Here is a 13,830-nt window from a genome sequence, read left to right as displayed (position 1 = left end):
AAATCCAAATGAAATTACTGTATTTAAATCATCAAAAATCAAATACTTTTACATTTATTTGCCATTTCTTGAAAGAAAAAATTATTTATGTTAAGGATTGAAAAATTGTTAAATTACAGATATAACAAGTAAAATCACAAAAAAGTCTGTATGTTAACCCTAAAAATAATAATAATAACAATAATAAAGAGGTGAAAACTGCAAATAATTTCTAAATCAAATTACTGTATTTAGATAAGCAACAATTAAACAATTTTGCAGATATCTGCAAATATTTGAAAAAAAAATGTTAAGGATTGAAAAGTACTAAATTAGTTTTAACTGTTATTTTTACAAATTTTTCGTGTTTTGTTAAATTACAGATAATAACATTAAAATCACGGAAATAAATATTTATTTAAATGTTAACCGTAACAAAAAAAATGTAAACGCCAAAACTACAAATAATTTCCAAATCAAGTTACTGTTTTAAATGAACAAATATTTTTTGAAAAATTACAGACATTTGCCTCTATTTGAAACAGAGCAAAAGTGTGTTAAAGACTGAAAAATGGTAACTTAATTTTAACAGTTATTTTACAGATTTTGCCTGGTTTGATAAATCACAGACAATAATATAAAAAAAAAGTAAAAAATAAAAAACTTTAAACAATATCCAAATCAAATTACTGTATTTAAATCAACATAAATAAAATTAGTTTACAGGTATTTGTCATTATTTGAATAAATGTCAGCTAGGGCTTGAAAAATGGTAAATCAACTTTAACCATTACTTTTTTAAAAATTAAAATAATTCCTATTTTAAACTTATTTCAAGCAGCAAAAAAAAGATCTATATTAAGGTTTTTTTAAAAATTATTTTTCAAAAAGATATGTAATTAAAAAAAAAAAATAATAATAATAATAATAAATAAATAAATAAAATTGAAATTGTTGTTTTAGAATTTCCCTGTTTTGTTGAATTACAGATAAAATCCAGTAAAATCACAGAAAAAAGTATTGTTTTGTACATTAATAGTAAAATAAACAAAAAAAAACATGCCAAACAGTAAACAATGTCCACATTAAAAATCTGTATTCTAACAAATGTTAGTTTGTTCTTTTACAACGTTTTACCATGTTAGACTTTTTTCTTTTTTACTGTATTTAAATCAACAAAAATATTTGTATTCTAAAGATATTTGCATTATATGAAAATACGCTGTATATTAAGACTTTAATTTCTTAGCTGTTATTTGCAGTCCTGATTGAGCTGATTAAGTAAATTATCTAATTACTCAGAGTTTCGTTTTCCTGTTGAACATGGTATTACATAATTAACTGACTGAGGGGGAGTCTGAGCAGGAAAAGCTCTGAGGAAAATCATTTCTGCCTCATTTCTCATCTCAGAGAGTTTGGACGTTTTTTGGCAGAACGAAGGAGTTTGCCTCGATGTAAACAAGATGAAACAAACAACAGCTTCTCTTCTTACTGGATGCTTTCATGAAGCTTGTTCAACACGGTCTGTTCATCCATTAAATGCTTTTACATCATGGAATCATTCGTTGTTACAAAGAGACTCAGCAGCTTCTGGCTCAGGTTCGATAAACAAAAGTCTCAGGGAGGAATTAAAGTCCACCTGGTTGTTGTTCTTTCAGTCTGAACGTGGGATGGAGGGAAAGAAAAGCAGAAAAACACAGACACAGTTTCTTTTTTCAAAGGAAAATGGTTTGTTTGTGGTCTATTGTCAATTCTAGATGTGGATTCCCTTATTTTAGCATTTTATTCCCCTCTCGATTCTACTATTGGTTATTGTCTTTAACTGAACCAAGCAGGAAAAATATGTAAAGTAAATGTATTTTAAGATGTAGTATACATTAAATTTTTTTTAAAAAATCTTTAAAATGCAGCAAATATATATAAAAGAATTAGATTTTTTTTCTGACTTACATGCAATAAAAGCAGAAAAATCTGTAAAATTATGAAAAATCAACTAGTAAATACAAATAAAAATAATTTTGATTATTATTCAAGCCTTAATGTATATAATTTACTTTAAAATAATGGCAAATATTTGTAAAATAATTACGTTTTTTCTGACTTACATGCAATAAAAACAGGAAAATGTGTAAAATTGTGAGAGAAATAATAAAATAAAAATTAGTTTTATTTTTTTCAAGCCTTGATGTACGAAATTTCCTTTAAAATAATGGCAAATATTTATAAAATAATTTTTTTCTGACTGACATTCAATAAAAGCAGGAAAATCTGTAAAATTATGAATAATAAAGAGAGAAATTTAAAATATTAAAATGATTTCTGAAAAGATTTTTTTTCAGACTTAAAATATGTAATTTTCTTTAAAATAATGGTAAATATTTGTAAAATGATGATATTTTTGCCTATTTAAATAGAGTAAAAAAGGGTGTTACTTTGCACAATATCGGAAAAGAATTCATTAAACAGGTAAAAATGTTATTTACAACTTGGACTCTTTTTTATGTACTTTTTTCCCATTTTACCAGGTATTATCTATAAATTCTTTACCATTTTTTAAACTTTAATATACTAATTATCATCTCAAATAATATGAGGATATTTTTGCTGATTTAAATACAGTAAATAAAGAATAACTTTGCGGTTAAATGTTGTAAAAGAACAAAATAACATTCATAAAAATACAGATTTTTTGAAGTAAACATTATTTACAGCTTTGACCTGTTTTTTTTTTTCAACCATGTAAATGAATACTTTTTCTGAGACATATTATTGGTAATTAAAAAACAGAGAATACACATTACATCAAGTTTTTTCTGTCCAAACTTTCTGAGATGATAAACGAGGCAGGAATTTATTTTCCCGCTCAAACTCCCCCTCAGTCACCCGTTTGGTTTAATTACGTAATGTCATGTTCAACAGGAAAATGAAACTCTGGCTAATTGAATAATTGACTTAATAAGCTCAATCAGGACCGAACATTTGCTCCCGATCTGCTGGAACCTGAAGGCTCATCTTTTTTAAGAAGCACTTCATGTCTGCTTTCAAATCACTTCACCTCCAACCTCCTCGACTCCTCTATAAATACACTAAATCTTCTCCTCTCGTTCACGTTAAATGTACATTTAAATCCAGCTGTGCTCGCTTTGTTCCGGATTACACAGCGGGTCATTTTTAAGCTAATCGCATCAGAATTAAAGGACATTCAGGGATGGATGCAATCATTTTTTCGAGGTCGTCGCATATTAAACGCATGAAATGAGCAAAACGGAAACTTGAGAAGCAAAGTAAACATCAACAAGGTCGTGTTTCAAGTGTCTATCAGCTCATTTGTGTTCGGCTGGTTGCAAATTTCTCCACGAGTGGGAGTTTCTGAACAAACAGGCTCTAAACACACCAAATTATGCCTCCTACAAACGGGGAAGCGATACGAGAAGCAGCGTTTACAGCTAAATATGTACAGAGTGGAGAGTTTACTTTCATCTGAGTCACTCCGTCTTTGTTCTTCATGGTCAGACGGACTTTACAGAGCCTCGAGGTGTGTCTTTTTATTCACTGAAACACAAATAATCATCCCACTAAGTGCAAACCAGATGGGATATTAAAGTAGCCGTGCTGGTTAACCCTCACATTTGCACATTTTTACTCACTGTTGGCTCATTGTTAACTGCAATATGAAGTCCTACACCTCTATAGAAACAACAATCATGACTAGAAGTTAAACCAAAAAGTGTGAATTTTTGTCACGTGACTGTTGGTTGCAGCTGAATCTCTAACGATTTTACTGTTGCACCAACAAGCACAGAATTTTTTCTTTTTTTACGGAATTTAATTAGGTCAAAGAGGCCATTTTTGGTGATTTTTTTAAACAAGACCTGTAGAATGAAGTGATTGTGATGAAATATCACAATTTTAGGCTTAGATGTGTTTAATTTTCTGGATAAAATAGTATGTTACAGATAATTATTAGTTAAAAAAAATCGAAAATTCAGTAATTCTTGTTTGTACAGTTTCTGATAAATGATTTGTTTAATTCTGCTTTTTAAAATAACATGCTTCTCAAGCCTGCCTGTGAGTTTTGGGGTTAACAGGGTTCGAAACACCCTTTGGTGAAGTTTTTTTAAGATAAGTTAAGGTAAGCTAAGCTAAGCTAGAAGTGATAAGACAACTTAAGCTAAGCTAAGTTAAAAGTGATAAGACAAATTCAGTTAAGCTAAATTAAGCTTAGCTAAGCTAAAAATGATAAGTTCAATTAAGTTATGCTAAGCTAAGCTAAAAGTGATAGGATAAGTTAAGTTAATCTAAGATAAGTTAAAAATGTTAAGCTAAGCTAAGATAAAACTAATAAGATGGGCTAAGTTAAACTAAGCTCAGCTAAGTTAAAAATGATAAGTTAAGCCAAGCTAAGTTAAAAAATGATAAGTTAAGCTAAGCTAAGATAAAAGTGATAAGAAAAGTTACGCTAAGCTAAGCTAAAAATGATAAGATAAATTAAGTCAATCTAAGCTAAGTTATAAATGATAAGATAAGCTAAGCTGAGCTAAATTAAAAGTGATAAGTTAAGCTAAGCTAAATTAAAAGTGGCAAGATAAATTAAGTTAAGCTAAAAATGACAAGTTAAAATAAGTTAAGCTAAGCTAGCTATGTTAAAAATGACAAGTTAAGATAAGTCAAGCTAAGCTAGCTAAGTTAAAAATGATAAGTTAAGCTAAGCTAAACTTACAGTGATAAGATGAGTTAAGCTAAGCTAAGTTAAAAGTGAAGAGTTAAGTTAAGCTAAGATAAAACTGATAAGTTCGTAAAGGTAAGTTAAGCTGAAAATGAGAAGCTAAATTCAGCTCAGCTAAGTTAGAAGTGATCAGCTAAGCTAAGCTAAAATGCTAAGATAAGATAACATTTATTATTAATCCCGAAGGAAGTTATTTTGCCAGATATTGCTCAGAAAAAACTGAAATACATAACATGAGAATAATTGCAGTGCCTCATAAAAGCAATAACATAAAATGAATTAATAAAAAAATGTAAATAAAAATAAGACTAGAATAGAACATTAAGAAGTAATAGTGGCAATGATTCTGGAGCAATAGGGTAATATCTCACAGGATAAAGAAATATTGCAAATAAAATTGAAATACTACACCTGAAAAATGAAATATTAAACATTACATTTACAATTTTTGCCTTTGAATAACGCAAGTGTTTAATAATAAGGTGCAATATAATTTAACTTTAACTGAAAATTGTGAAACATATCGCAATATCTGATAACATGATGTGTTTTTGAATATTATTCAGTCATAATTCCAGGTGAAATTTATGCAAAGCTGATCATTTTCTTCATCTTTTTAGAAATCTTAAATATCAAACGTGATTTTTTTGTCTACTAGATAATTCTACATGTATTCTCTATCTTTAGTTTTTCTCTACAGTGCAGAAATTTGTATAAAAACATGAAATAAAACACAGAAACCCCCTCATGGTGTTTTCCTGCCTGCAGGTTTCTCAGGTTGCATCAATACAACTATACTGTGTCCTTGCAGAGAATCTAACCTCCCTTTTTTTTCTGCACAGTGTAAAGATTTCTTCAAAGCTGGCCGGGGGATTTATGAGGACTTCTGCCGCAGACTGCCGTTCTACCCGTCGGACTTCACAGATGGTAGGTGGACCTGAAAGTGAAAGTGAATCATCTCCCTGATGATGGTTCACCGGGAGCCTGTGGCAGCTCCTTGTTTGTCTGCGGCCTTCACCTCCCTTACATCTGTGTCACGTCCAGGGTTGCTGCTCAGCCCAAATCATTTTCACTGCTCCCACATGTTTCTGTTATTGTAATTTAGGCTGCCGTCGATCCGTACGTCTTCACTGCAGCAGCAGCAGGACGGAGGTTTTATCGACTCATTGAATCATCCACTTTATCAGCAGATGAGAGGATGAATGAACACATGCTGCTTGACCTTTAGGAGGTTTTTAGCAGGAGAATAATGAAGGTTTTAGCTGCTGTTTATGCCAGAAATGAAATCTGTGAAATGGCTGCAACCTAATGGACCAAATAAACTGACTCAGTTGGCACTGATTTGGAAAAAAGAGAGAAGAGTAAATTTTCAGCCTCTTTTCATTTACTGGGCTTCAAAAAAGTGAAAAATCTAGATATTTCTATTCATATATATATATATATATATATATATATATATATATATATATATATATATATATATATATATATATATATATATATATATATATATATATATATATACATATTATATTATATTAAATAGAAAATATTTTTCTATTTTCCCTTTTGTGTGAAAATATGTCTTTTCATGTCTGAAATTTTTTACATTTTTTATTTTTTAAATACATATGTATTTTTTTAGATGTATTTGTATATTTTGTGATTAATATTACATTTATATATATATATATATATAAAAAATTTTTTTTCCTGTTTGTTATTATATTTTTTATAGCAAGTATTATTTTTTTAATATATTTTAATACTTTAAAATTAATATGTTTAAAAATATTTAGATTTTTAAAAAATATTTTCCTTTTTTTTTGTAATGTCCCCCCAAAATATTTTATTTTTTGCACAATTTGCATGTTTGTTTGTTTTTTTTTAATTTTGAAAAATAATCTTTTATTTTTATATTTTTCTTTTTTGTTGGGTTTAAATGCAATGGTTCCCACTACAAATATTTTATCTTTGATATGTTTTGCATATTTTTGTTGTTTGTGTTTCATATTTTTATACCTTTTATTCAGATTTTAAAAAATAAATATATAATAAACATTTTTTGTATCTTATAGTTAATATATTTTGAAATATTTATGTTTTTTAAAAATATTTTCCTTTTTTTTAATGTTGCCCCTAAAAAATACTTTATCTTTTGCATGCTTTCTTTTTTTCTCGTAGTTTTAATCTTCGTCGTATTATTATTATTATTATTAGTAGTAGTAGTAGTAGTATTGTTATTATTAATATACATTTTTTTATCGAGTACAGTAATTTCCAAATCCCATTCATCAGCAGACATGAGAATGAATGAACACATGCTGCTTGACCTTTGGGGTGTTTTCAACTGGAGAAAAATAAATGTTTTAGCTGCTGTTTATGCCAGTTATGAAATCTGAAAATTGCTGCAGCTTAATGAAACACATAAAGTGACTCAGACAGAGCAGATTGCAGGAGTGTTGGAGCCTCGGCTGCTTTCTTTCAGCCTCTTCTCATTGGACTTGGCTGCAACAGAATCCAGATATTTCTGTCTTGTGAGTGTCATCAGATAATGATCATCTGATGAAGGTCACAGGACCAGAATCTTTGTGATTACATTAGAGGCCAATTAAAGGCTTCTCTTCTGCTGCACCATGATGGATGGAGCCAAGCCAGTGACTCACAGTGTTTTACAGAAAAAAATGGGCAGCAGAATAAGTTTGACTGTGTGAACTGGATGTTCCGCATAAACGATGAACTCTGCTAATGTTTCTGTCGCTGCTAAATTAAAGTGTTGATCCTCCTCTGCTGCATTAGGAGGTGAGTGTGACTCGCGTTTGTCTCCCCTCAGGTATCGTCGGCAGTAATAAAACCCTCCTGAAGTACATGACCACGGCCATCTTCCTCTACATCGCCATCCTGCTCCCCGCCATCGCTTTCGGCTCGCTCAACGATGAGAGCACGCGTGGAGAGATCGGTACGATGTTTGTTCATTAAAGCACCAACAATTAGGTGGTTTAACAGTAAATATAGTATTCATGGAGACAGAAAGCAGCCATATTGTCATTAATTCTTGTTTTCAAACATTCTTCTAGTTAACAGAATGAATATAGTTGAGAATTTCTGCAGTTTTTTTGCAAGAAATTCAAGGATATTAGGTCATTTATCCTGTCAAAGCCGAAATTGCGCATCTTGAAGCTGAAAAACAGTTTATGTGGTCGTTTTTTTGCTCCTGTCGCATTTTTCTTCCCTGTGGGCTCGTTTTTAGCTGCAATATAAACTCCTGCACCTCTGTGGAAACAGAACAACCATGACAAGAAGCAGAAAGAATTCAAACATCTAGGACACAATTATAATGCAATTAATCACAAAAAAGTTGAATTTCTTTGACTACTTATTTTAGAAAACCTGGAAATTAGCATGCTAAATGTTTTTCCACATGCCTATAGGTGTTACCAACGCTGGAAAAATTTACTAGTGACTCTACATACTTTACATATTTCACTATTTACATTTAAAATTTGTTTTTATACTGTCTGCTCTGTATTTAGCTAAGCTAAAAGTGATAAGTTAATTAGGTTAAGTTAAAGTAAGTTAAAATTGATAAGTTAAGATAAGTCAAGCTAAATTAAGCTCAGCTAAACTAAAAGTGATAAAATAAGTCAGTTAAGTTAAACTCAGTTAAAATTAACAAGTTAAGTTAGGCTAACTTAAGCTAAGCTAAAAGTGATAAGATTATTTAAGTTAAGTTAGGTTAAAGTAAGCTAAGCTAAGGTAAAAGTGATAAGTTAAGCTAAGCTAAGCTAAACTAAAAGCGATAAGATAAGCTAATTCAGTTAAACTAAACTAAAATTAAAAAGATATGATAAGTTAAGCTCAGCTAAGCTAAAAGTGATGAGATAAAAAATGTATTATTTATCCCAAAGGAAATTCTTTTGCCAGATATTGCTCAGAAAAAAATGAACTACATAACCTGTTAATAAATGCAGTGCCTCATATAAAAGCAATGACATAAAATGCATGAATTAAAATGCAAATAAGTAAATAAAAAATAAAATTAGACGTAATACTGGCAATGATTCTGGAGCAATAAAGTAATATCTCACATGATAAAGAAATATTGCAAATAACATTGAAATATTGCGTCTGAAAAGTTCAGTATTAAACATTACATTATGTTTTTCCATGTGCCTCTACATATCGTAGGTATTTCACTATTTGCATTTTTAATTTGTTTCTATGCTGTCTGCTCTGTGCAAACACTGCCTGCAGTTCATCCTAGTGCAGCTGAAAAGTCTCTGAATTGTCAAAATCATAGTATTTCCTAACATTATCATCCTCTAACTGGGAAATGAATTAGAAACTTGCAGAAAAGAGCCCCATTAATCAGCTTTTCCCTCCTGTTGTTTCCTCTGATGTGTCCAGATGTTCGCAAGACCATCATCGGCCAGAGCATCGGCGGCGTCATCTACTCGCTGTTCGCCGGCTCTCCCCTCGTCATCCCTCTGACCACGGCTCCCCTCGCCATCTTCATCAGCGGTAGGCTCCCCCCACCCCCACCACCTCTTTTCTCTTTTCAAAAAGACGCTCTTATCTCCTGACAGTTTGCCGCCGAATCTGAATGGGAGGCTGGCGGGGAGCGCTAAGAAGATTACGTCAAAAAATCAAGAAGAGGGAAGCACCCAGCCGTGTAGAACAGCAGCCAGAAAACTCCTCATCTGCTCCCAGAAAGCGGCGCCGTCGGAGTAATTAACCAGTTCGTTCACACATGCGCCTCTAATGAGGGTTTCTGTTGCAAAAAAAAAAAACAACAAAAAAAAAACTTTATTTTGTCAAGAATTGGGAGCAGCAACTCTCCTTTTTTTCTTACATAACAGCTGGTTTTTGAAGGCCTCCGGGTCGGGAGACTTGCTCATCGCACATGTAAACTTCAGATTGAGTTCAGGGAGACGCAGCACATAAACCTCTGTGTGTTTTCTACCCGACAGCGGAGTTTCTGCTGGTTGGAATCTAAACGGTCTTGACGTCTGGAAGCTGCAGAATCAGGCAGCGATGAGGAAAAAGCTCCGATGCCAAGATGTAGTTTTAATACCGGGGCAGTTTTTGTTGGGGTTTTTGCGGCGCGATGATCTTTGAAGTAAATACGTTCTCATGGGAGTAATTATAGAAGATTTCCAGCAGCAGAACAATGGCCTGTTTGTAAAGCTGTAACTCATCGAAGCACGAATCTGCTCGAGATTACGACTGAATTGTTCCAACAAACCCATTGCAGAGCTTTTGTCCTTCTTTTTGAGTTTGAATGAAGCGTGTTTTTATTCTTTCTTTGTGCTTGTGTGAGGATAAAATCTGTCAAAAATGAAAATTCTGGCAAAATATCACACAAAGATGATCAATATTGTTCTTTGCGAGCTTTGTTTGATTTTTAATGAGAAATTGATATTAATTAATCTCCTTCTCGTTGTTTGTTTGCTCCTCGTGCACAAATTCTCAAACACAACTGAGCAAATTTTGCTGATTTTTGATGGATTTAAGTTTTTTCTTATTTTTTTTCCTTGTTTAATCACAGAAAATGACACACAAGTTATTAAACTAACACATGTTTTTTATTGTGTATTTATGTGCTGTGAATTGACATAATGCACAAGTTTGAAAGCTTGATTAGTCATATTGAATCCACCTTTAAGCTGCATTAACCCCGTGTATTAACCAGGGATAGTGCTTTTTTGCTACTGAGACACATTTTTGCTCACTGTGGGCTCATTTTTCACAACAATATTAAGTCCTGCACCTCTATGGAAACAGAACAGTCAGTTTTTTGTGCAGTGTGACACAGTTAAAATGCCAAAAATCATAAAAAATGGAAAAAATGAATCAAAATTCCTTTGATTATTTATTTTACAAAATCTGGAAATTATGGTGTTAATTTTATATTTATATATATATATATATATATATATATATATATATATATATATGTGTGTGTGTGTGTGTGTGTGTATATATATTCTGGTGACTCTACATACTGTAGATATTTCACTCTTTGCATTTTTCATTTGTTTCTATACTGTCTGCTCCCTGCAAACACCGCCTATAGTTCAGCATAGTACAGATGAAAAGTCTCAGAATTTTTGCCATGTGTCTGTTAATCGCAACTGAGTCATTAATTGCTTCACAGTTGCACCATGAAGCAGAGAATTTTTTTTTTGTTTTTACAGAATCTGGTTAGTGCACACAGTTATTTTTTGGCAAATTTTTAAAAGATATTTGTTTAGTAAAGTGATTCAAAAGAAATATCACAATTTAAAGCTAAGATTTTGCTGATTGTTAAAGGGATGGCCAGTCACACAATTCATTGTTTTACTTTTTATGCACATTTTTAAATTAAGCATGTAGAATAATGCTGTAATCAACATATACAACCTATTTCCAATTTCCCACCGGTGTTACCAGTACTCAAAAATTATTGTGACTCACATTTTTAATTTGTTTTCATACTCATTTCCTATCTGCTCTGTGCAAACACTGCCTGCAGTTCACCCAAAAATCCCAGAATTTTTGTCATGTGACTGTTGGTCACAGCTGAGTCACTAATGGCTTCACAGTTGCACTAAAGAGCACAGATTTTTTGCTTTTTTACAGTTTCCGCTCAGGGAAAATGGTTCATTTTTCACATTTTTAAAAATTTTGACCATTGCTGTAGCTTTGATGAAATATCATAAGTAGTTCGAGGACTGTCAGAAATTCACATTACAGCTAAAATGACATCCACTAAGTATGATTTTAGTGTGTATTTATGTGCTGTTTCTGTCCATGTTTTTTTTTTTGCGACCGGACTCGCAGTGATCCGAGGAATCTGCGACGACTACAACCTGGATTTCCCGGCTTTCTACGCCTGCATCGGTTTGTGGAACTGCCTCTTCCTCATCCTGGGAGGAATCTTTAACGTCAGCCTACTCATGAAGCTCTTCAAAAGGTATTTTTTCATTCACACACACGCACATATTTTGAAAGAAATCTCACTTTAATTGTTGTCTTTTCAGTACAATCCAATTTATTGAAAGTCATCTTACATTTTCTTTGATTTATCGGCTTGTTTCCTTCACTGTCACGTAGAGAAATGCTTTAAATTTGGCCAACAGTCTGCAGAAAAGTGCTTTTGTGCAACAAATGGATACAAAAACATGCAGAGTTTTGGATTTTTTCTTCTTCTTTATGGAAAACAACTAACAAGGGTCTAAATTTTTTATGAGATGTGAGTTTTCACTCATACTTTTAGCTTATGCAGTGTACATTTGCACTCATTTTTAATTACTTTGTATTTTTTTTGTATGTTGTGGTTCTTTGGACACAAACAAAATAATTGATTGAATTTAGTCAGCAGAATAACGATACTGCAACAACATATCCTTGTTTTCATTAACACATTTAATCAAAATTATGCGTGCAATCGATGATTTGAGTTTTAAAAACCAAGCTTTTTACCTTTTATTACCGTTTGTTACCTTGTTTTTATCTGGTGAAGTTACATCTGAGCCATTTTAAGGTGTAAAGGGATAATTTTCATGCCAAAAAAAGTTTTTTACAGGTTAAATCAATGAGCAGAGAGGGACTTTAATATTAATAACCCTTGTTTGTTTCGTAAGGTTATTTATTTATTCAATCCCAGTACAAGCTTTGCATGTCCAAGTTGCCTTTTTAGACTGTAATATATCTGCCTGTGGGTCTGGTTCTAGTTGTGATTTATTGGTGCAGTCTTTGGAAGTCAGTACACACAAGTATAAAGTGCAAAACAAACAGAAAAATCATGTATTTAAGGACTATAATCCCTTAATTTTATCCATCAGTTCTTTTCTTTTCACCAATATATTAACCCTTGATATGGTAATCTTTGATTAAACCCCTTAAATCTCATCTCTGTGTATCAGAGTTACACATTTTGAAGTTTTTCCATGAAAAATAATCCCTTCCTGCTTTCAAATGGCTTAGATATAGCTCTGAGCATTAATTATGTTGGAATAAGCAGATATATGAAGTCCTCACCTCTTTCTCCACCCATCATCCACCACTTGAGCACACCAGCTCACCTATGAATCTGCTCAAATACTGCAAAACTACTCAGGATTGATTAATTAGGTTTGCTACAATGCCTGTTTAAAGTGTTTTCACCATTAATTTCATTTCAGCATTGAATTGTGGTCAATATAATTTGACTTTTTTGACCAAACATTAGAAATTTTGATTAATTGACATTACTTTGTGGAAATTTGTTTTCACTGTGACTTGAAAGAGTCTTTTGGGGGGTAAATTCTTGTGAAAAAAAAGTGGTGGTGGCAGCATCGTGATGTAAAGCATGGTGGTGACAGCATCATGATGTAAAGCACGGTGGTGGCAGTATCATAATAAGAAGTAAGGTGGTGGCAGCATCATGATGTAAAGCCTGATGGTGGTAGTATCATGATTGCAAGCATGGTGGTGGCATCATGATATGATGCATGGTGGTGGCAGCATCACAATAAGAAGTATGGTGGTGGCATCATCATGATGTGAAGCATGGTGGTGGCAGCATCATGATGTGAAGCATGGTGGTGGCATCATCATGATGTGAAGCATGGTGGTGGCAGCATCATGATGTGAAGCATGGTGGTGGCAGCATCATGATGTAAAGCATGGTGGTGGCAGCATCATGATGTAAAGCATGGTGGTGGCAGCATCGTGATGTAAAGTATGGTGGTGGCATCATCATGATGTAAAGCACGGTGGTGGCAGTATCATGATTGCAAGCATGGTGGTGGCATCATGATATGATGCATGGTGGTGGCAGCATCATGATGTGAAGCATAGTTTTGTTAATTTTTGTCATTAAAAACTGAATTAAATTGACTTTTTTCAATATTGTATAGCAATAAAAGGGTAAAACTATCAAAAAGGGTGAATACTTCTTATTGGCACTGTTTGAATGAAAACCTGGAAGTCTGAATCCATGTTTTTATTTTCGTTTAAAGGTGGAAATGCTATATATTTTCCTCATGATGTGTCTTCTAATATCTAAAAAACACGACATAAGCATGCTAACATAGCAAAAAAAGAAAGAAAAGTGATTTTCACCAGAGGTGGTCTTTAAGATTTGCCTATTTTTATTTGTT

General features: G+C 32.4%; 1 protein-coding gene across 5 annotated transcripts in view; it reads left to right on the top strand.

Moving 5' to 3' along the window:
* The window catches only part of slc4a11 (solute carrier family 4 member 11), a 190,080-nt gene that overhangs the window by 149,716 nt on the left and 26,534 nt on the right, over nucleotides 1–13,830 (top strand). For all 5 annotated transcript variants that reach the window (XM_055005728.1, XM_055005727.1, XM_055005731.1 and 2 more), the window contains 4 exons: nucleotides 5,548–5,632; nucleotides 7,539–7,664; nucleotides 9,113–9,226; nucleotides 11,528–11,660. In XM_055005728.1, the coding sequence (XP_054861703.1) occupies nucleotides 5,548–5,632; nucleotides 7,539–7,664; nucleotides 9,113–9,226; nucleotides 11,528–11,660 (458 nt within the window). The remainder of the gene's footprint in view (nucleotides 1–5,547; nucleotides 5,633–7,538; nucleotides 7,665–9,112; nucleotides 9,227–11,527; nucleotides 11,661–13,830) is intronic.

This window comes from Amphiprion ocellaris, chromosome 20, assembly GCF_022539595.1.
Source record: "Amphiprion ocellaris isolate individual 3 ecotype Okinawa chromosome 20, ASM2253959v1, whole genome shotgun sequence".
NCBI classification, from domain to species: domain Eukaryota; kingdom Metazoa; phylum Chordata; class Actinopteri; family Pomacentridae; genus Amphiprion; species Amphiprion ocellaris.
This window is presented reverse-complemented; position numbering and strand designations above follow the sequence as displayed.